Source organism: Malus domestica, chromosome 06 (assembly GCF_042453785.1).
Source record: "Malus domestica chromosome 06, GDT2T_hap1".
NCBI lineage: Eukaryota > Viridiplantae > Streptophyta > Magnoliopsida > Rosales > Rosaceae > Malus > Malus domestica.
In genome coordinates, this window is record NC_091666.1 from 3,031,610 (window position 1) to 3,055,069 (window position 23,460).

General features: G+C 38.6%; 1 protein-coding gene and 2 long non-coding RNA genes across 5 annotated transcripts; all 3 read right to left on the reverse strand.

The window, feature by feature from the left end:
* Positions 1-96: 96 nt before the first annotated feature.
* On the reverse strand, positions 97-367 carry LOC103405747 (uncharacterized). The gene is made up of 2 exons (XR_011582481.1): positions 243-367; positions 97-148 (listed from the first exon to the last, which is right to left on the reverse strand). It is a non-coding gene; the product is annotated as an uncharacterized lncRNA (long non-coding RNA).
* A 1,120-nt stretch (positions 368-1,487) lies between these two features.
* LOC139197248 (uncharacterized) lies at positions 1,488-2,206 on the reverse strand. 2 transcript variants are annotated; one of them, XR_011582483.1, is made up of 3 exons: positions 2,136-2,206; positions 1,859-1,913; positions 1,488-1,707 (listed from the first exon to the last, which is right to left on the reverse strand). It is a non-coding gene; the product is annotated as an uncharacterized lncRNA (long non-coding RNA). The 2 variants fall into 2 exon arrangements; XR_011582482.1 differs by lacking the exon at positions 2,136-2,206 and having other exon boundaries at positions 1,859-2,040.
* A 7,511-nt stretch (positions 2,207-9,717) lies between these two features.
* LOC103409483 (DNA (cytosine-5)-methyltransferase CMT2) lies at positions 9,718-22,283 on the reverse strand. 2 transcript variants are annotated; one of them, XM_029104417.2, is made up of 23 exons: positions 21,683-22,283; positions 19,795-19,829; positions 18,940-19,693; positions 17,831-17,865; positions 16,765-16,867; positions 16,340-16,444; positions 16,137-16,256; positions 15,926-16,019; positions 14,846-15,051; positions 14,677-14,742; positions 14,363-14,593; positions 13,660-13,718; positions 13,506-13,572; positions 13,081-13,410; positions 12,567-12,635; positions 12,290-12,379; positions 12,128-12,215; positions 11,526-11,644; positions 11,303-11,407; positions 10,998-11,041; positions 10,821-10,890; positions 10,638-10,741; positions 9,718-10,321 (listed from the first exon to the last, which is right to left on the reverse strand). In XM_029104417.2, the coding sequence occupies exons 1-23, from the start codon at positions 22,055-22,057 to the stop codon at positions 10,144-10,146; spliced, it is 3,447 nt and encodes a 1,148-aa protein (XP_028960250.2). In that variant the 5' UTR covers positions 22,058-22,283; the 3' UTR covers positions 9,718-10,143. The 2 variants fall into 2 exon arrangements, with proteins under 2 accessions (XP_028960250.2, XP_028960251.2); XM_029104418.2 differs by having other exon boundaries at positions 17,831-17,873; positions 21,683-22,248.
* Between the last annotated feature and the right edge of the window lie 1,177 nt (positions 22,284-23,460).

The following is a 23,460-nucleotide window of genomic DNA, read 5'->3' on the forward strand; positions in this document are numbered from 1 at the left end:
AAGGCATTAGTAGATTATGAAGTTTTCAAGTCAGTTGAGCAAGGAATCTAATTTGTTTCCAGTAGTTCGTATTCCGCTCATCGTTATTCTCTCGGCTTTGTTCTTCGACGAAGTTGTGTTTCCGAGCATGCTGTCCAAGCCTATACTTCTGTGAATTGATGACTTTAGAATATGAGAGTGAATGAAGCTAAGTGTTAAAAGTGAACAAAATAAAATAAAGAAAGAATAAGCAAAGAAAATACCTGCAAATGGCTTTTCAGATGGTACAAAGTTAATCCCTTCAATCCCATGACCCTCAAGATTGACTTTAGAGTTGCTTCTGAAAACAGATTAAACTAACTGGATTAATTAGAGAATTAGAAGTAAGGCTGGTATCGGTTTGGTAAACCGAAAAATTGGTTAGGGCTTTATTTATTGGGAACTTTAACGAAAAGCACCCGGTACTGTTCACTTTAACGAAAAACCACATTTTTACTGACTTTGAGTGCCAAATTTTGACGTAATTTTTATGTGAGTTCGAGTGTTTGAATTCGAGTACCAAATTTTATGTAACTTCAAAATTTAAATGACATAATAAATAAGTTTAATTTCAAGTTCAAACTTGAAATAGAAAGTAACTAGTGAAATTCTCTATAGCCTCTTCGGTCCCAAAGGGCACCGTAGCTTGCCACCAGTTTTCCCCCTTTCTAAGTTTTGCTTACCAAAATTAGACCGAAAAGTTCGGTAATTTTTAGTTTGGTAATTTCCATTTCAATACTTTCGGTTTCGTTTTGATCATTTCCGATTCAGTTTCGGTATTCGATTCAGAAAATGTCAACCTAGTTAGAATTTATCGTGTAACAATATTAGTGGCTTAGTGTGTTTTAAAATTTGAATGGATTAAACTGATCAAGAACAAAGTAGTGACAAAATCTAATACACATTCAAAGTTTCACCATGAGCATAAACATTATGCACGATCAATACTACAAATCCATTTATTAGTGTCGCTATGAAAACCGCCAAGAAATGTGTATTACTATCGGATATTAAGCAAAATCCGACAGAAAATAGATGCAGTGGCGGATATAAGAAGCGACAGAATTGTCAGCGTCAGGAAATGAATTTTCCGACAGAAAATACTCTAAAACCGACAGAAATTGTATCGGATATAACTGACAGAACTTGTGTCAGATATAACCGACAGAGAATTTATTTATAATGAATAAATAAAAACATTCTTGTCGGATAAAACCGACATAAACTATATTAATAATAAAAAAAATATAAACAACTTTCTGAATTATTTCTTTCCCTTTCAAGTTTCAAGTTGAGCCAGAGAGCGAGAGGAGAGAAACAGTTGCTTCCTTCCTTCCCGCACAACATGGTTATCAACTTCTGCAATTCATCCTTCCTCTTCTGTTTACCAATGATACGAAACAAACCAACCAATGTGCAGCCAAAGAAAATTAAATTACTTTTTTTAGACCAGGACAAACATCTTCACCTTTGAAAACAACAGGGACATCAACTTTGATTTAGGGAGCAGAATTTATACATTAGTTGCCTCTTTTAACTGCGTCTAATTGCTTCAATCTTCCAATGAAAGTAGATTTGTTACCTTGCCTTTAGATTCTCCTACACAATCAATTCCACTTAACCAGTGTGAATGGAACCCTATAGCCACCATTTCAGCCCGAGAGTAAAATTGATGCCCAACAACAATACCTTCGTCATTTATATTTACAATAAGCAAAATATCTTTTGAAAAATGGTCGGCCTAATGATCAAGCATAAGAAACAAGCCAACATTCTCTATGTACCCAACTAAAACAAGATAAGACTAAAAAGGTTAACCAGCAAAGCAAAAACAACGAACCCGGAAGATGACCAATTTTCTTTTCAGGGAATAAAATTTGGTTCTTCTTCAGCATCTGTTATGAATCAAAATGACAAAAACAGCAACAAAAAATCGTCACAGTTAGCATAAAAACAGGAGGGGTTAAAAACTTAAAATGGCAGGTTACTATATGTTTCTGAAAGGATATAACGCGTGGTTACTACTAATAATCCTGAATCACACAATCAAACAAGACAGACAACCAGACATTATAATAATCCTGAATCACACAATCAAACAAGGCAGACAACCAGACATTATAATAATCCTGAATCACACAATCAAACAAGGCAGACAACCAAACAAACACCAAATTCAGAATCTTCCCTTCTAGCTTGTTGCAGCTGCTTTTGCTTGTCCGCCAAGTGATTCTCAGAAACGCAGAAAGTAGCTCCTGAGAGAGACTGATCGGAGTGGAAAGAAAGACAGAAAGCAGAAGCAGTAAGAAAAAGAAGGAACATAGAAACAGTAGCAAAAACAAGAATGCGTTGTTTTCAAGTGGTTTATTTATACTCATTTATTCAAACAGCATATGTTTGTAATCTAATGTAGAACCTTAAAGATTTCGTAGCGTTTAACTAAGTTGATCAAAGCAATATACTCCGCTTTTGCATTCGTCGAGTTTAGATTTTCTCCCCTAGTTAAGATTAAACTATAAGAGCACTCAAATCTCAACTAGATACATAGCTACTTAATACGCCACTAACTGGCAATGCATTTTTATAATAATCGCTAACTAGTTAGTAACGGTAATACGGCATGAATCAAACCGTTAATTGTATTGTATATTTGAATCGGAGAGAAAGGTTGGGCGACGAATCTGAAGAGGAAGCAGCAATGATTCCCGGGACACACCGGCAGGAATGAGTCATACAACCTTTCCCGGGACACACCGCTGTGTGGCCCGAGCACAGTGATAAGTGAGCAAGGGCGCTCATCTAATGTATTAAGCTAATGAGTCATACAATGAAGCTCTGGGAGAGAGTCATTGAGCATAGATTGAGGCAAGAGACACGGGTTTCGGACAACCAATTCGGGTTCATGCCAGGGCGCTCAACCATGGAGGCAATCTATCTCTTACGAAGATTGATGGAAAGATATAGAGATGGGAAAAAGGATTTACACATGGTCTTTATAGATTTGGAAAAATCGTATGATAGGGTCCCAAGAGACATTCTTTGGAGGATTTTAGAGAAGAAAGGAGTACGAGTAGCATATATCCAAGCTATAAAGGATATGTATGAAGGAGCAAAGACTGCCGTAAGAACTCATGAAGGACAAACCGAAAGCTTTCCCATAACTGTAGGATTACATTAAGGCTCATCCTTAAGTCCTTACCTTTTTGCGTTGGTAATGGATGAGTTAACAGGACATATTCAAGATGATATTCCTTGGTGTATGCTTTTCGCAGACGATATAGTGTTGATAGATGAAACTCAAGAAGGGGTAAATGCAAAGCTTAACCTTTGGAGAGAAGTGTTGGAATCTAAAGGTCTTCGCCTAAGCCGATCAAAGACAGAATATATGGAGTGCAAGTTCAGTGCAAATGGAGGCCAAAACGAGTTAGGGGTGAGGATCGGAGATCAAGAAATACCAAAGAGCGACCGTTTTCGTTACCTAGGATCTATCTTGCAAAAGAACGGAGAATTAGATGGAGATCTCAACCGTAGAATACAAGCTGGATGGATGAAGTGGAAGAGTGCATCCGGCGTGTTATGTGACCGTCGTATGCCACTGAAGCTCAAGGGAAAATTTTATAGGACGGCAATAAGGTCGGCGATGCTGTATGGCACAGAATGTTGGGCGGTGAAACATCAACACGTACACAAAATGGGTGTAGCGGAGATGAGGATGCTTCGTTGGATGTGTGGGCACACGAGAAAGGATAAGATTAGGAATGAGGATATCCGGGGTAAAGTAGGAGTAGCCGAAATTGAAGGAAAGATGAGAGAAAATCGGTTACGGTGGTTTGGACATGTGCAAAGAAGGCCTACTGACGCTCCGATTAGAAGATGCGACTATGGGACAGAGGTTCAGGGCCGAATGGGTAGAGGAAGACCTAGGAAAACTTTGGAAGAGACTCTAAGAAAAGACTTAGAGTACTTGGATCTAACGAAGGACATGACACAGGATCGAGCACAATGGCGTTCTAAGATTCATATAGCCGATCCCACTCAGTGACTTGGATTTTCCAAGTCTCCAACCGAGAAGTTTTCCTCACTCGGAAAATTAAGGGAACACTACCCCAACCTACATGCTCCACTCAGAAAGCTTCAACATACAAGCTTCAACAAAAGAAAATTCAAAGAACTTAGCGAAGAAGGCTTTGGTGTATTTAACACAATACGTTGAAATGAAGGAAAGCTTATTTATTGATATCCCCGATAAGCTACAAATATGTACATATACATGAGTCAAAATAAACACACAAGAGGGAGCCTTCACAAAGGTTGCTTAGGAGAAGTCTTAGCAGTCGGTAGAGCCCCAGAAAGAGAAGGCACCGGAAGGGGATCATTTGGAGCCTCAGTACTGGACAGAACCCTAGAAGGAGGAGGCATCAGAGGTTGATCATTTGGAGCTTCATTACGCGGTACAGCCCCAGAAGACGAAGGCAATAAATGTCTTTGGAACAAACCCACAAATCTCTGATGATCAAGTAAAACCTGACCATCAGTTTCCTTCATCTGGTCAAGCTTCCTCTTCATGTTTGTAGCATAGTCATGTGCGAGCCGGTGCAACTGTTTATTCTCATGCTTGAGCCCTCTAATCTCTTGTTTGAGACTCATCACTTCAACCGCCAATGATTCAACTTGGCGGGTTCGAGCAAATAGGCGTTGGGCCATATTAGACACAGAACCTGCACACTGAACACTGAGAGCTAGCGAATCCTTAACAGTTAACTCATCAGACCGTTTGGAAAGTAGTCTGTTATCTTTGGGAGTGAGAAGGTTCCTGGCCACCACCGCAGCGGTCATATCATTCTTCATCACGGAATCCCCAACGGTAAGAGGACCAGTAGGGGAGACGAAGGATGGGCGCCATATGTTGTCTGGAGAAGGCGGGGCTGCCTCTTCAACAAGGTTCAAGTCAAAACGACGGTCGGAGGGGCCAGACATTTTCAAAGGTGTTGAAGAGAGAAGAGGTCGGACAAATCAAGATCTTAGAAGTGCAAGAATGAAGCTTCTACTGGTGGAGATTCAAGTGTGCTTTGGAACTTAATGCCAGCCCCTATAAAAATCTGCACTCGACGGAGCTTCAGAAATCGAAGAGGCGCCTGCTCAGAAATCGAAGAGGCGTTTGCTTTCTCAAAAGCTGGGCTGCTTAGAGATCACGAGGGTTGATCTCAGAAATCGAAGAGGCGTTTGCTTTCTCAAAAGTTGGGCTGCTCAAAGACCACGAAGGCCGATCTCAGAAATCTAAGAGGCGCTCGCTTTCTCAAAAGCTGGGCTCCCCAGAGACCACGAGGGCCGATCTCAGAAATCGAAGAGGCACCTACTTTTCCAGCCTTGTCAGCACCTGTCACACGCACACTCAGCTTTGCGGAAATTATGGGCATTCTGTCGAATACTCCTGGGGAAGTAGAAAACACATGAATCTTACTGTTCAATCACCCACTTCCCACACGCAACAATAGCTCATGGGTACCACAGAAAACTTTGCCAAAGTTCTCTGCCAAAGTTGAGCACGTGAAGCTTGCAGCTCCCACTACATCGCTCTGACCAAAAAGGGTAAAAGAATAGCAAAGAAACAGCACTAACAAAGTTTAGACCCATAAATGAAGGTCTAGCTACCATATTATTACCCACAAGGGTAAAGGAACAGTACCACTGCTGGATAATTGGAAAGTCCCTGTGTGTCAACCTCTGTGCTTCGTGGCAAGGTAGGCTAGCAAACATGCCCAACCTTTACTCACATTCGAGAAAACAATCCCAACAAGATTGCTTGCTCCAAAATCGAAGAGGCACCGTCCTCCGAATCTCGAGAGCCAGACTCCCAACATGACTACTTTCTCAAAATCGAAGAGAGGGTAAAGGAACAGTACCATTGCTGGATAATTGGAAAGTCCCTGTGTGTCAACCTTTGTGCTTCGTGGCAAGGTAGACTAGCAAACATGCCCAACCTTTACTCACATTCGAGACAACACTCCCAACAAGATTGCTTGCTCCAAAATCGAAGAGGCACCGCCCTCCGAATCTCGAGAGCCAGACTCCCAACATGATTACTTCCTCAAAAATCGAAGAGACACTGCTCTCCGAATCTCGAGAGCCAGACCCCCAGCATGATTGCTTTCTTAAAAATCGATGAGGCATCGTTCTCCGAATCAATCGAAGAGGCGCTCGCTTTCTCAAAAGCTGGGCTGCTCAGAGACCACGAGGGCCGATCTCAGAAATCGAAGAGGCACCTACTTTTCTAGCCTTGTCAGCACCTGTCACACGCACACTCAGCTTTACAGAAATTATGGGCATTCTGTCGAAGACTTCTGGTGAAGTAGAAAGCACATGAATCTTACTGTTCAATCACCCACTTCCCACACGCAACAATAGCTCATGGGTACCACAGATAACTTTGCCAAAGTTCTCTGCCAAAGTTGAGCACGTGAAGCTTGCAGCTCCCACTACATCGCTCTGACCAAGAAAGGTAAAAGAATAGCAAAGAAATAGCACTAACAAAGTTTAGACACATAAATTTTGAAGGTCTAGCTACCATATTATTACCCACAAGGGTAAAGGAACAGTACCACTGCTGGATAATTGGAAAGTCCCTGTGTGTCAACCTCTGTGCTTCGTGGCAAGGTAGGCTTGCAAACATGCCCAACCTTTACTCACATTCGAGAAAACACTCCCAACAAGATTGCTTGCTCCAAAATCGAAGAGGCACCGTCCTCCGAATCTCGAGAGCCAGACTCCCAACATGACTACTTTCTCAAAATCGAAGAGAGTGTAAAGGAACAGTACCATTGCTGGATAATTGGAAAGTCCATGTGTGTCAACCTTTGTGCTTCGTGGCAAGGTAGACTAGCAAACATGCCCAACCTTTACTCACATTCGAGACAACACTCCCAACAAGATTGCTTGCTCCAAAATCGAAGAGGCACCGCCCTCCGAATCTCGAGAGCCAGACTCCCAACATGATTACTTCCTCAAAAATCGAAGAGACACTGCTCTCCGAATCTCGAGAGCCAGACCCCCAGCATGATTGCTTTCTCAAAAATCGAAGAAGCATCGTTCTCCGAATCTCGAGAGCCAGATACCACAGACCACTTTTTCAAAATGCTCTGACAGAGTTAAAACATGTGAAACTGACAGCTCCCACTACCGTGCTATGACCAAGCAGGGTAAAGGAATAGCATTACTACTTGTTGTTAGGAAGACTCCTATATATGTCGACCTCCATCCCCAATGGACAGGCAGACCTGCAAAAATGCTCAACCCTTCATCATATCTGAGAGGGCACTCCCAACGAAGCCTTTCGAAATATTCAGATTTCTTTCCCCCCGATAATACCTCTGCAAACAAGCTATACTAGAGCAAGAATATCTCATATCATCAGGGTTAAAAGCAAGAGTATCTCATATCATGCTTTTTCCATGTCTTTTCCTTTGGCCTTGTTTTTACCTGCAAGACAAGGAGAAAGAGAGCAATCAGTCAGAACTTGGAATCAAGCTTCCAGCCAGGAACTGACTACCTGGAACCCCTTACCTGATTACTTACCTGTCATTGCTCTCGAGTACTCATCTTCAACATCTTATGTTTCCAGGGAAGATTCCGCATCTGCTTGAGGAACAGATAGGGCAAGTGCGAAGGATACAAGGAAGCATGTGGAGACAAGCGTAACAGCACACGTGCCGATACATCCATTACTCTGTCAAAAGCAAAAGTATCCCATATCAGCAGGGTGGAACGTACTCTAGATTTGATGGACTTGTTTTGACCCTCAAATTCTTTAGTCGGCCTTATACTCTTGAGGAAACCAGAAAACCCTCCAGCTCAGTTCAAGAATAAGCCTGTGGAAAGTTACTTCTTCAAAAGCAAAAGTATCTCATATCATCTCTTCTCATTTTTCTTCTCTTTATCCTTCATGCTGCTGCAAGATATGGAGAAGGTGAACAATTAGTCGGAGCTCTGATTGCTTACCTTGTCTGTTACCTCTTTCAGCAGACCCCCTAGCTCGGCGACTTGGGGGACTCCTACTACATGGTTTGTATCGCGCTTGACCAAGCCTGAAACTACAAGTAAGCTTCAAGTGAAATTGATACATTACCTTATGCATCTCCACCAGTTAAAGATACCACCCATGGATGGAGGAAGATTACTTCCAGAGAAGATGCCACATCTACCTATGAGACAGATAAGGCAAGTCAAGACGACACCACACTCCGATACTTAGAAGTTTCGTGATTACGAGATCATTCTCCCACAATATTTCCTAATGTCATTTGTACTAAATCATTCACTTGTACTCACTAAAAGAGAGCTTGAACCTATGTACTTGTGTAAACCCTTCACAATTAATGAGAACTCTTATATTCCGTGGACGTAGCCAATCTGGGTGAACCACGTACATCTTGTGTTTGCTTTCCTATCTCTATCCATTTATATACTTATCCACACCAATGACCGGAGCAATCTAGCGAAGATCACAAAAAGCGACCGTTTTCGCTACCTAGGATCTATCTTGCAAGAGAACGGAGAATTAGATGGAGATCTCAACCATAGAATACGAGCTGGATGGATGAAGTGTAAGAATGCATCCGGCGTGTTGTGTGACCGTCGTAGGCCACTGAAGCTCAAGGGAAAATTTTATAGGACGACAATAAGGCCAGCGATGTTGTATGGCACAGAATGTTGGGCGGTGAAGCATCAACACGTACACAAAATGGGTGTAGCGGAGATGAGGATGCTTCGTGGGATGTGTGGGCACACGAGAAAGGATAAGATTGGGAATGAGGATATCCGAGGTAAAGTAGGAGTAGCCGAAATTGTAGGAAAGATGAGAGAAAATCGGCTTCGGTGATTTGGACATGTGCAAAGAAGGCCGACTGACGCTCCGGTTCGAAGATGTGACTACGGGACAGAGGTTCAGGGCCGAAGGGGTAGAGGAAGACCTAGGAAAACTTTGGAAGAGACTCTAAGAAAAGACTTAGAGTACTTGGATCTAACGGAGGACATGACACAAAACCGAGCGCAATGGCGTTCTAGGATTCATATAGCCGACCCCACTTAGTAGGAAAAGGCTTTGTTGTTGTTGTTGTTGTAAGGTTGGTTTTGAATGAACAACTTAGCTGATATGGATGCACCGCTAAATTACATTTTGTGTTAAGAAAATAAAGATATGTGAACAAAAATATATGCATAATTTTGTTTCTTTGACATGAAGCGTCATTGTGGTAGTGTATCCTTGTCCAACCTTCGAGTCTTCAAATTATCGAGTTGTTCCAACAAAGGAAATAATGGTGAATGATGGTACACATGATTGGATTAAAATAGAGAACCCTCAAATTGCATAATGAAAGTGGAACTGTGGAATGGTTTTTCATTTGAAGGACACGAGAAAAGGGTTAGCTACGAAGGAAATTCATCCCTTGTAATCCTACCATTTTAAGCAGGATTGGATTGAATGAATTTTCTTCGAGAGTAATCCCTCTTCTATCCTCTAGGCAATCATAATTTTATATTTCTTCTTTCAACATACCTTAATTTCGTAGGCTATAAATTACAGTCCAATCACGTGTAAACAAACCATACATTCTTAATTTATCATTACATTAAAGAAGAAGAAACTCTATCCCATGAGAATGTCAAACATGTTTGTAAGATGAGCCAAGGTCCAAAAGACAGTTTTCCACTAGCAAAATTTGATTAATTGGAAAATATAACTGTAAACGCAAAATTCATGTAGCAAATGAAACAAGAACACATGTACAAAATCATTGTTACACACTCATGCCTTTCGGATTAAAAAAATGCACGAGCGACATACCTAACACTTGAAGATAAACATTCACTGAATGAAAATAATGAACCAGTTACAAGTTTGAGAATTAGTCAATACAACAAGGAGCGCGAAATAAAGCACCAGTTGGGATTAGATTTTGACATAATCGACCGTCCAAGACGACAGGGCAAGTGAAAAAAAAGGGGAAAGAATTGGACAGTCCGGTTGAAAAAATGGTTAAATCTTATGAATCCCCACCAGGGATATGCATATAGACCCTAGATACAAAGACTTTCAAGTTGAATTACCGGTGAGGGGGGGGGGAATCATTACTCTTCGGTCTCGAGAGGCAAATTTTTTGTGAATTGGAAGAAGTTTGAATGAGAAAACTTATTGGGGAGAGTCATGAGTGGATCATTTCCACTGAGTTTTCGAACTGCCAATCCCAACGCATATCCTAAAGCTCGTGCAACCGAAACTGGAACTGCATTTCCAATCTGACAATACCTGCACAAAGAAATAAGACAATCAACGATAACTCATCTTATAGAATATTTCAGTTTTCTCTTTCATTTTCTTCCTCAGTCACATCCTGCAGAAATAACTCATTCAAAGCACAAAATGAAAAGTATATGCAACTGTGTCAAACTGTATCGTTTGGAAGGAGAAATGGTCGTTACAGTGGAGATGAGTGTTTTCCATATTAAAATACGGATCAACAAACCAGACACGAATCATAAACAATTCATCATTTATTGAATAAACTTGCAAAAGGAGTCAAATATTCAACGTCACATTCATAAGAAAAATTGAAGGACCATACCTCTCTTTAACTGTCCCACAGAACCTATAATAATCAGGAAAGCCTTGCAATCTTGCAGATTCACGTACAGTGAGAATTCGGTCCTGCTCCGGATGTAATACTACCTGCAGAAGGCTATAGGGTTACCCCAATATTCAAAAGATGAAATGCCATAAAGAACTAGACTAGAGAGGATGGTTAAACCTGGTTGTGACAACTTGGGAAAGTAAGCACAGTGGGCACTGTCTCATCCCACCATAACCTCGCAAACGGTCTAAAAATATAATTAAATTTAAAAAAAAATAAGAAAAATGTGAGGAAATAGAATAGCAGTAAATGGTAAAACACATTAGAAGGCTAACAAAAAAAAAAAAAAAGAACCTTTTCGATTTGCCTTGTTCAAAAGTAAAGCAATAGTCTGGTACCTGGAAGGAAAAAACACTGGTTACACACTAGCCAATTTTCATTTTACTTAAACACATATTAACATTGAAAAAATACATCAGTTTCAATAGCACTCTTTATTTCAACCTACAGAGGTTCCTGTGAGCAGTTTTGTGTCCTTTCAGTTCCATTCAGCCCTTTAAGATGACCTAAATTCTCACTATATATACTTTCGTACATAGCTAAATTATTTTGTTTCTTATTAACATCTAAGTAACAAAACTTAGAGTATCAACACTCACTAATGGCCTTCCAGATGGCAACAGAGAATGCTTTTCAGTTGACTCTCTCCGAGCCACATTGTCACTTCCAACAACAACACCAGGTAGATCCCGGAAATTTGCTCCCTGAAAATAGCTATAAGTTAGAAACAACAGATGGTTACAAAGTTAACAAAATTTGAAAGACAAAGAAACGTGAAGTTAAACTTATCCATGCTATATAGAGTGTGTGTGTGTGTCCAACCTTTCTTTTTGGAATCTGACAAACTCGTAAGTAATCATCTTCGTTTAAGTGGTAAGTCCGATGGTCATATAGTGAAACTGTTGCTTTCGTAGTGCCATCAAACGCAGATCCCATCATCTCTACACAACCAGCGTAAATGAAAGTTAAAATGGAAATCATTTAAATAAGTGTTGATGGACGTAGAACAGATCATATGAATAGCCTGCCACCCAAACCAAAATAACAAAAATAACAAACAATTACAGGTAGCCCTGGCATAATGAAAATACAAAAAATTCAATGTTGCTAGTAAGTATGATTTGTCAGTTATATTTGCAATTCTACTATACAAAAGTTTCTATATGTTAAACACAGATGTCAAGCATTTAACATCATTATTTTTCAAATGTGGATATGTAGGGGCAAAGGATAAGAACACACTTTCTCATTTGAAATACTTGGAATTTAGCACATATCATGACAGAGGAGCTAAGCCACATCAACCTTAGAAGTTTACCAAGAGCATACTAACGGGGGCTCTAAGGGCCAAGAACAAATTTGGTATATGCTGATGATGTTAAACATTAACTGTATACAACAAGTTCTGAAAATAGTGATATTACCATGCTGTGTTGACCTTATATATCTTTGGAAATCTGTTTCAGGAGGCTTTTGGAATGGCATTTCTTCTCTTTTTTCATTGTTTGAGACCTATAAATTTAAACACAATTAGAATTTTGTTGAATTGTAAGAGAAGAGCTAAGCTTCAAATACGATGAACTTACAGAAGGAAGATCCGATATGGCATCGCAAAGAACAAGAGCTTTTTCTAATAATTCACGAGGTTGTTCTTCATCATAAGCAACAGTGTTCCGCTGCACATGAAGGCAAACAATTTAATTCATTTTCATAAGGATTCGACGTGATCATGGAGTGCCGGCTGTCGACTACCTGACGCCCTCCCCCTCCTCCTTTATCCGGGCTTGGGACCGGCCATGAAGGCAAACAATTTAATTAGTAAAGAAAAATAGAACTGAAAGTTTAAGGTTTGCTTAGAAGTACCTCAAACTCTGGTGGAGGCCAGTATCTCACTATGACATCATGTGTTGGAAGAGGAAACTGTGGCAGATTCTGTGAAGATAAAAAAGAGGGGAAAATACGTCAGGCTCTTTTGGCCTTCCAAAATGAATGAATGCATTATTAATCAGTAACGCGAGAATTTGAGTGAGCTTGAATTATGTTTCATAAGTCTAGTTATGGATTTTATGCATGGGGCATGCCTTTTAGCTTTGTCTGTGCATGTATATGTGTGTGACTCAGATATACTAAAGATATATTTTCTGTTTCTTATTCTTTTTCTAATGTTTGACAATGAAAACAGTTATATGGCCCCTATACGTATTGAAAAGAAACGCAATAACCATACTTTTATTTTGGGAAACCTAAATTGAATAGTAACCAACAAGTATCTAGCTATCACATAAAAGAAATTTCAGGTCAGATTCATGGAATGCCCATTGTATTTTTCGTGTTACTCTCGATCATTTATTAAAACAATGAAACAAAAAGAGATCACCTCACAAGCATGAGCACCCCACAAGAAAACACGCAACCGAAATTGTGGAAGGCCATAACAACCGGCAGCAAGTATTCCCAGCCTCGCTTGGTACTTCATATGCACCAAACGACTAAGTGCATATCTTCCAAGAGAAGCTTTGTCAAATCTCAAAATGTCAACAACATTTTCCATCAGCACAAACTTTGGCTTCAAGAAGTTTACAATATCCATGAAGACTACAATTTGATGATTCCTCTCATCATCCAATGGAGAATCAACGTTTCTATAGCGATTATAGCCACTAATTCCTTGGCAAGGAGGGCCCCCGCAAATTACATCAACATCTCCCTGAAATTGTACATATCTATTTAGGATTCGGATAGCGAAACACAAGATCAGTATATATGATACTACTTTAGCTTGTTCAATCAGTTACTACTTACTGGAAGCGGCAAAATTTTCACTTTCCTCCCATTTCTTACAAAATCCTGTATACTTTCTTGGCAGTTACTGAGAAGATAAAAAAATAAAAAATTAAAAAAATTAGTGCTGATGCGGAAAGTCATATTCATAATCATATCATAAGAAGTGGTATACCTTAAGCCTTCAATTGGTTCCCATGTATCTTCACTGCTACCATAACCTTTCCAATGCACCTAGAAAAACAATACGATTAAATATTATTATGATAAATAATTTTGTAGAAAAATGAGATAATGTTAAGAGTGAATGAGGAATTCACAGTCGAATTGCATGGAGCAAAAATAACAGTAACAACTATGAAAAAAGACTAAAAACCTAACAATGGAAAACGTCACTTTACAAAAAAGAATCTTAGGTTAATAGTTGATATTGAAGACTCCCTAAAATCTGCAGTTACCAATGCCAAGAAAGCTGACCAAAACCTAAGTCAATCCTACAGTTCATCCTGCTGACTTGTGTACATTTAATTGTAAAGATTAGCTGCTGAGTAATTGTATAGACATTTACACGAAATTTTAAAATTATAGACGACTTTTGCCAATTCCCAAAACCTCGCAATGCAAAATTATGGACGTGAGTTTTGTGAATTCCGAAAACCAGCAACTCCTAAACTAAAAGCGGATTTAACACTACAATCCTCTACCTAATGTAAGAAATCATATAAGGTTTTCCAACCCAACTCATGCATTGATTGCCTTACATGGTAACACACAAGTTTTCTAAGTAGCGGTAACAGAACAGTAGCTAAACCACTTTGCATCCCTCAATGACATTGCAGATATTGTCATCAGACATCTTAGAAGCATTTTTGTTTTACCTTAAGGTTCACTCCACGCTTGCCTGTCTTATTAGGATCACCAAAGCAGATATCAACAATCCTCGAAACTTCATATTCACCGGTACCAACCTCATTACCATTCTTTGGTACACTTAAGGTCTTCGATCTTAATGGATGAGTTCTTTCGACATCATTGGCCTTATGCCTTCTGCATAACTTTTCCCATTCCTTCAACAGTTGTAGAAAATCCTCAGCAGTTTCATTCCTGACCTACAAAAAGAAGCATAGAATTATTCTGTAATGTCATTGAAGGGTAAATTGACTATTACCTAGAAACGGATAAGATATCTCACTTGCGTATCTGGATGATTTAACTTCAAGCTTTCACAGGCAGATTTATCACTGTCAAGGGCCCATTTCTACAAAAAAAAAAAAAAAAGTAAGATTAGCTATTCATGACAACATGTTTAAAGGATACAGAATCCAAATACAAATTATAAAAATATTTATATAGTTGAATACCGTGACAAGATTAACACAGGAAAGTTTAGCACCAAAGCACAATCCAGTTGACATTCCACCACAACCACAAAAAAGATCTAAGAGGGCTAATTCTGCTTTGTAAGTTTCAGAGCTGGGCATATTCTCCAGTAAGTTTGAAGTTGACAGTGTACCAACTGCTTGGATTGAATTGCATGATGGCATGTTGTGGCTCTTCACAGAATTATCTGAAGTAAAAATAGACAACGCTGAACTGTCAAATCTTGGGAATTGACGTTTCAGTATAAAGTTTAATTTCTTTGTCTACATTTTGTCCCTTTGGGTAGATCTTGGAGGGCCAATTAGTAGAAATACAAACAAAACGTTTTCTATATAGGTAATACAAGGACTACCAGACTATTTCCGTATCCCATTAGATATAGTTTCTTTAATAAGTCATTCAAGATTGTTTATTAAATTTTATAATAAGTGATGAATGAATTTTAATACAAACGTCCAAAATTACAATAGAGGTGAACAATCCCCAAAATTCTTTTTGATTGACACCATCCGTATGACCAAAAAACTTCCACCACACTGAAGCCCAAGGAGTTCTACCACATACATAGCAACTAACAAAAAAATTTTGGGAATCACCCAACTTGCATGAGCTGTAACGTAAAGGGAGAATGAAGAGAAACGCGATCTGCAAAAGGTGGGAGAATGAAGAGAAACGCGATCTGCACTTTCTTCACCAGCCTCAGAAAGAATGCAGCACTGAGGGCTAACTTTCTCTTTACCCAATAAACATAAAAGAATTTGTATCTTAGGAGACTTTTTCCTTCCAAATCTGATCAATAGGTTTAAAGCATGACAATGCACATTCATTGCATTAAAAAAAGCATGTACATGTTTCTAAAACTTTCGAATTAGTAGTTGCCCTACCCCCTCCCTAATTTTTTTGAGCGGTATAATCCAATCTTATGGTACACCACACCAAACATTGCATGGTATTGAAATAGTCTATTCCAACTATTGAGCAAAGCCAATCTAACCAAATCATGCGCAAAAAAATAGAACCAAACAAATAAACCTATCATTTTCACAGTATGATCCACTAACCAGAGATGAAGGAGCGAAATGTGGAATAGTCCACACAGTATTCCATATCATAGTAGAAGTCAGACGGCGAAATGGAGTTCACTTTTAACCCTACCTGAAAAAGTCAAAAGATTAGTACTTCACTAGTATAATATACAGCACGTGTTTGGCCAAATAGCAAGATACAAGAAATCATTAACAGAAGTCAATTTTTAAACAGTAGAAATAATACCTTAGGGGATATATGTGTAACATTGACTTTTGAAATAATGCAATCTATCAAATTATCGTTCATTACGGTAGAATAGAATAAACGCCTCTTGTCATGAGAAGTTCCTACTTCTTTAATAACCTAAGAAACAAATAGAAAAACCAAAGAATGGTTAGTGGGATATACCTACCATGGGTCCGTACTCAACAATTTCAGAAACTCACCGTATCTTCAACTTTATAAAACCACTGGACTCTAAAATATTTTTCTCCATCAGCTGTCTTGAAAAATTCTATGATCCTTCCCACATGCTTTTGTCCTTCATCACCCTGTAAAAATTACCTTAACATTTATTTCAAATGCTCGTCGGAATGCAAATAAAACTACATAATACTATGCATGAGCTCTCCAGGATAGGTCCAAACAAACTATAAGTCTGCAACTAACACTACTCTGAAGAGTTAAGGTCGTATTTGTTTTTTTCCATACATCATACATCCAACAAATTTTCCAAAATAAGATTATGTATCAATATTCAATACACCCATAACTACAGATTAAGAAGGCATCTACGCAAGTAGAGCATGTGGAAGCAATCTGTAATCGCTTAAAAAAAACCAATGATCAGTAGGACAAAAAGAGAAAGTACCTCTATGTAAGCACAATCTCCAAGATCGAAGATACAATCGCCAATTTTAGCTTGAGAAAAGTGACATTCAACGTCCAAAATTATCTCATCTTCTTCATCTTCACTACAACCATGTATAAATGAGAAAATAAAAGGCATAACCACAATAGATGAAAAAGGATCAGCTTCTCACTACTCGGGAGCACAATGCCTAAGTTCTTAACTAGTGAGGGGGTCCAATAACATGTTCTGTGTAAAACTGTGAGCAAACATGTTTTATTTTCCTTAAAAGGAATCAAAATATCTTTTATAAGACACATACTCCCTTTTTTACCATTTTCTCTTGTGAACTGTCAACATGTCATTGCTCCTTTTTCATCACTACTTACCCAGTACAAAAACAAGAACAACTAATCACATCCCATATGGTGCGGGATAATACATAGCAATGAAGTCAAAACCCCCTTATAGGGAGAGCAACTTACATAAAATGGGGTTCACCGAGAGCACGGCGTCCCGCCAATAGTCATTGACATGTGGAGAGAAGACAATGAGTTATTGGACCAGGACACTATGTGGCGGTAAACCCATTCCATGTAAGTCATTCTCCCTCCTGCACTAGGAAGTGACATACCATGCCTATCCCTCTTTCCAACAAAGAATATTCCCTGCCTGCACATTCTTTTCCATCCAGGTCATGAGTGAATCTATTTTCCAATTCAAAAGAAGAGGCATCTTTCACTCCACATTCATTTCCATCCAGGCTGTGGGTGAATCTAGTGCTTTGAGAACATATGTGATAAGATTAAGAATAAAAATTCTGTGGTCACAAGAGAAGTAGATGTGTTGATCCAAGAGATGCAACATGTAGTTAGCAAGACAAAAGAGAACAGTGGGAGTAAGTCTATGACAAAAGACATATTATACTTTTAAAAAAAAACAATGTTTGGTAACAAGGTTATATGAACATATGCCACTACATGTTTCTACCACCTCACCAGTCAAGACAATGTTCTGTCCATGAAGCTCTGAAGAAAACTATAACCAAACCCTCAAAGAGATAATTTATGAACTATTTATTACTCACTTTAGCTTCAAGCTTTGTCTTTTAGATCTTTGACTCTGCAAAACTCCAACACAGGCACAACCAGAACTAAATCATATTAAACACAATACTGTTGTGGTGTTTAACTAAAAACTCAAGAAACCCTACAACAGAGTTTAATCTATTCAAATCACCAGATGGCTTCACAAATAAAAGTTAAATAGTCAAGAGCAAAAAATTATTCTACCAACATAAAATGAAATAAAAATTGCATGGATAGACATTAATACATGTGCACTCATTTATATACATATAAAGTGCACTTATTTATATACATGTTTTTCATGGATATCATGTATTTATGTAAATGCTTATAAAATCTGAATATAAGTGCAGATGAGGCCTTCACTACAAGAAGTTGAGTGGCTAAATATGCATCTTTTACTGCTTTAGTTTCCCACCGACGATAAGAGAAAAACTTATGGAGAACTTTTTATGCTGTGTCAACTTTAATCATTTTAAATTGGAGGTTTTTTTTAGAAGGTGTTAGAATATGAAAACAAATAGTTTACACCATGTCATGCTTTGATCCAGCTGATGCTATTTGGGAAGCAACTGTTCAGATTATGGTGAAGATTATAGGGGGAATAATGTGATCTGCTACAGAAAGAACTGATGACTTCCTCCTAGCTAGTGCATCGTGGGTAAGATAAAAGGGGAAAGTGTAGATCTCTTGTTGAGAGAGCAAAAAATGGCACACCAGTCCATCGTGAATTTTTATTCAAGTTTGTGGAGTTCTTGAACTTGAATTATATCTATTTTTTATTATTAAGCATTAATGATGATATTCTTGTTGAATTATATTTGTTTTAGTTCATTTTTAAGCATGAATGACATTTTTATGGTATACCTCATAAGTCTTAAAAGGCTTATGCCACACATAGAGGTTAATTATCATGGTATGCCTCATAAATCTTAAAAGGCTTAGGCCACACATAGCGGTACTTCCAACACTTCCCCTTATGCCTCAACAATTTCAAGCTTTGATATGTATAATGTGCTCTGATTGCATAGTGAAGTTCAAGTAAGAGTCTGAACTTAAAGAAGAAAAACGACATGCAAATGAATAAATCGTTAAGTTGATTTATTACCTTCATTTGATACCGCCAACCCCATCTTTCTTGAGCTTCAACATCAGGAATTGGATCTCCAATGAAAGAAGCACTTTTGATGTTCTCTTGTTTGTTTTGCTTGTTCTTTGATGAATCTAAGGTTTTCTTTTTCTTTGGTGTTTGTTTCACATAGGTCTCGGGCAATTCAATCAAAGCACATTCTGATTCTCTTCTTTCAGCCTCAAACATCGATCTGGTTCTTCTTTGGGATTGCCCCAAGTGTGTCTCGTCAAAAATTTTTGAATCAGATTTTCCTAATGAGATCAATATCTTCTTGGAAGAAAACCCATCTTCCGAATCAGACAATCCAATGAAACTAGAATTTAGATTGGAAGTTTCCTTAGCCGCGTCCAAACAAGGGGAAAACTTAGGAGATCTTCTTATGTGCTTTTCATCCAACTTTTCACCATCAAAATTGTCTTCAGGAGCTGACATTAACCTTGAAGACTTCCTCAAGGGTGTAGGTCTCTTATCACTCTCTCCGTGCCATGAAAGAGATAGATGCTTGACTTCTGTGTCTCTTGATGATGTTGCGACATTAGAAGTATTTAATGACAGGGCCTTGGGGCAGCCTTCTTCAGGGGATTCGAATTTTCTTAGAGATCTCTCTTGCGAAGAAACTTTCAGACAGCAGCTTTCCACTGCAGACTGATTCATCAACCTTAGAGATCTCCTCATAGACTTCTCTGCTAAGCTTTCTACATTTGATACTGTATATTTCTGTTCATCATCACTGCAACAAGCAAACATGCAGAAGTCAACAAAATTGACGTATGAATCATATGATGAATGTGAATGCCCCACAGCTAAAATGTTTGAAAATTTAGGACTCACTTTGATCCGATGGTTCCACCCTTGTACCCTTTATGCTGCATAAGCCAATAATCCATTCTTGAAATTAGAATGTGTAAACTGATGTAAATGGTTAACGAGACATAAGACAACTGACATAGCAAATACAATTATGACATATTGGGAACCATCACCAAAAAATGAAACAAACAAACAAGAGCTTCATGGGAAATGTTAAACTATCATGAGGAAGACGAAGGTGTCAAGATTTCAGAGAGATGGCAATCAGACCACAACATTTTCATAGGGACAGGGAGGCCTCAAAATTGCCTACCTTGAAATATTATTAGCTTGCTCATAAAATTATTCTATTTTTCTTTCTGAACTAAAATTTTGAACAATAAGTGTTTGGGCGTGTTCAAAAAGGTTTGCAATGTATTAAATCATATCAAGATTGTGTAAGATGTGGAAGGGGAACATCACGAAAATGTTACAACTCTTGCCAAATTTATGGTTGCTATACATAGGAAGGAGACCTAACTTCAAACAAGGTTTATGCTTAATGAATTTGACGGTTTTGATTCTGGAGTATAATGCCGCAATGTTGTATTTGTGTTAGCATTAACAGGCCAAGTACAGTTAATCGTATTTTTCCAGGCGGTTCAAGGATCACACAGTATTTAAATGTGTATGAGAATCATTTGACTTCTTAACTTTCCCGGCGTTTACTAACACATGAAATTGGAAAAGCGTGAGCTTCCCCTTGAAATTCATAATCAAATACCAAAAAATCAGGAATCATATCAACTAAGGGGGACTAGTTTATCTGATTCCCTTTCCCAAATTCTCTGTTTCTTTAATGTGGCCTTTCTCCAATGAGACCCCTCATGTTTCATAAAAACGGAACTCATGGCTGTCAATCACTTTTAACATTTTTTTTTTTTGAACAAACAATGTTATCTACACTAAAAAGGAGGGGGTGGGCTTAGCCTCACAATGAGCTAGCAATAATGTGGTTAAAATTCGTCTTTGGCCAAAATCAAACCTAAAACCTCTTAGTTACAAGTGAACAGAAATATCACTAGACCGTAGTAAGTGGTTTAACAAAAATTACTTTTTTTTTATTAATAGTGACATTTATTTTATTTTATTTTTTAAAACTCATCTTTTTATTTTTATTTTTACTATTATTAGGGGTTCGAAACTATTAAAATAAGTTAGGGAGGGTTTTGAATTAAAGACATATGGGTTGAAACTCAACACTCTATCCTCTAGGATATTTGACCACATGAACACAAAAAACCTATCTATTTACCTCATAAGTCAAATAAAAATTACTGACTGAAATGCAAAACAAAGACTAGATACATAAAACATCTGAACCAAAAAAATATTCTTTTATTTGTAATATTTTTTAATTTTTGTTCTGTATTAAATCAAAGTATTATTTTAGATGTAAATTAATAATTCTAATAGGGATTTTCTAACAAATAAAGATAAAAACTGTGGAATACGTTCGTGAAGAAATTGCTTCTAATTACTTTTAAAAGCTTAAAAGGGTACAAATGTCACTTCAACTAAAGTGGGTCCGAATGGTTGAAAGTCTGTGGCGCCAATAAGCGTGCGGGTTTAATAAATGAAAGATGAAACAAGCATCTAATCCCTTTTGGACAAAAGTCAAAACTCACCATCCGCACGATTCTTAAGATTCAATGATCCGACGGATGAGAAGCATCTGATTAATACACAATTTCTCAAGAAAAAAGAAAAAGAAACATAAAAGTATTTAATTTTAACGAGAAAAACTATAAAAATATGCAAATAATATGAAATTTAAGGATTAAAAAAATTAAAAAATACTTAAAAGAATTATTAATTAAGAATTAAAAGAAAATTAAAGATAGTAAACGGTGAGTAATGACGCAAGCACCTGAACTGATGGAGTCTTAATCTTGCTGCTCTCAGCTTCTTCCAGGACGGATGACGTAAATCTGGGAGACCTTCTCACACTCGCACGCTTGGCGTCGTCGATCTTCCTGGAAGCTGCATTTGCCGAAGTATCCTTGACGACCTCCTCCTTCTGCGCCGGCGGCAACGGCGACAGTCTCGGCGACCTTCTCACGCACTCGGGCCGCCGCTGCTGAATCTTGCGCGGTAGTCGTGGGTCGTCGTGGTCGTGCGAGTTCAGTGGCACTGCTTCCTCCTCACAAGCCACATTTTCCACGAGCACCGACAATGCCATCGGTTCCGATTCGGATTTCGATTCCGATTTGGAATCGGAGTTGGGTTTTGGTGGCGCCCACATTTTATTTCTTTTTTTTGGGGGGGGGGGGGGAGATTTTGGGCAAATGGTGAAATAAAAGGAAATTATTGAAACGTAAAGAAGGAAACGGTGGGAAGCAGTTTCGTTCTTCCGATGACTCCAAAGAAGAGAGGCTGGGCAAAAATATATGTCCTCTTTCTCGCATGACACATCTCACGAGGCAATGGAGGCGCACGAATAAATAGTGGTATACCCACTCATATTTTACAAAATAAATTACAACTATTGATTTCAAAATACTTTCATATCTTATCTTTTGAAATTAACAATGTCATATCTTATCTTTTAAAATTAACAATGTCATATCTTATCTTACGAATTTGTATCAATGTCAGACATCCGTCAGTTTTCTGTTAATTTCTCTGTTAAATGCTGACGTTGCCCGACACATGTCCACTCACTAATCCAATTGGATTAAAAAATAATTAAATATATTTTTAATAATTAAATATTCAAAAATTAAAAAAAATATATATATTAAATCTCTCTCTCCCCCTTTCTCGCCTCTCTTCTCTGCAACCCAAAAACCCTTCCCACTCGTCCTTCACCACCCTCTCTCTCCTCTCTCCCCCCCTTTCTCGGCTCTCTCTCTTCTCTGCATCCCAGAAGACCCAGACCTCGGAGGAACAAAACCCACCTTCCCATTGCAGCAATTGTTGCCGCAATTCGAAAACCCCAAAACGAAGAACCCAATATTGCTCGACTACTCCGCCACCCTCAATCTGGAGATCGCAATGACGTCATTCCACGGCATCATCTTCCTCGACTACTTCGCCTCCCTCACTCTACCACCCTCGATCTGCACCTAGACGCCCAAAACGATGGCGTCGACCTGAAGTCGGACTGGGAACCAGTCTGATTTGTGACGAAGTCCGAGTCTGTGGGGTAGTGGGGGGGGGGGGGGGACGTGGGTCAATGGGCAAGATTTTGGGGGGACGGGTCAATAGGCAAGAGTTTGGCGGATGAAAAAACCCAGGTGGGTTTAGGCGGTTCTGGGCACGGAGAGAGAGAAGTGGGGAGGAAGGAAACTACGATGGAGAGGAGAATGAGAGGCAAAAGAGAGGGTGGTGGAGGACGGGTGAGAAGGGGTCGGGTGGGAAGGGGTTTTGGGTCTTCTGAGATGCAGAGAAGAGAGAGAGGCAAGAAGGGGGGAGAAAGAGGAGATAGAAAGAGAAAGAGAGAGAGAGATTTAATATATATATATATATATATATATATATATATTTTTTATTATTATTATTTAATTATTTTTTTAATCTAGTTGAATTAGTGAGTGGGACACGTGTCGACCCACGTCAGTATTTAATAAAGAAATTAACAGAAAAACTGACGGATGTCTGACATTGGCACAAATTCGTAAGATGAGGTATGACATTGTCAATTTT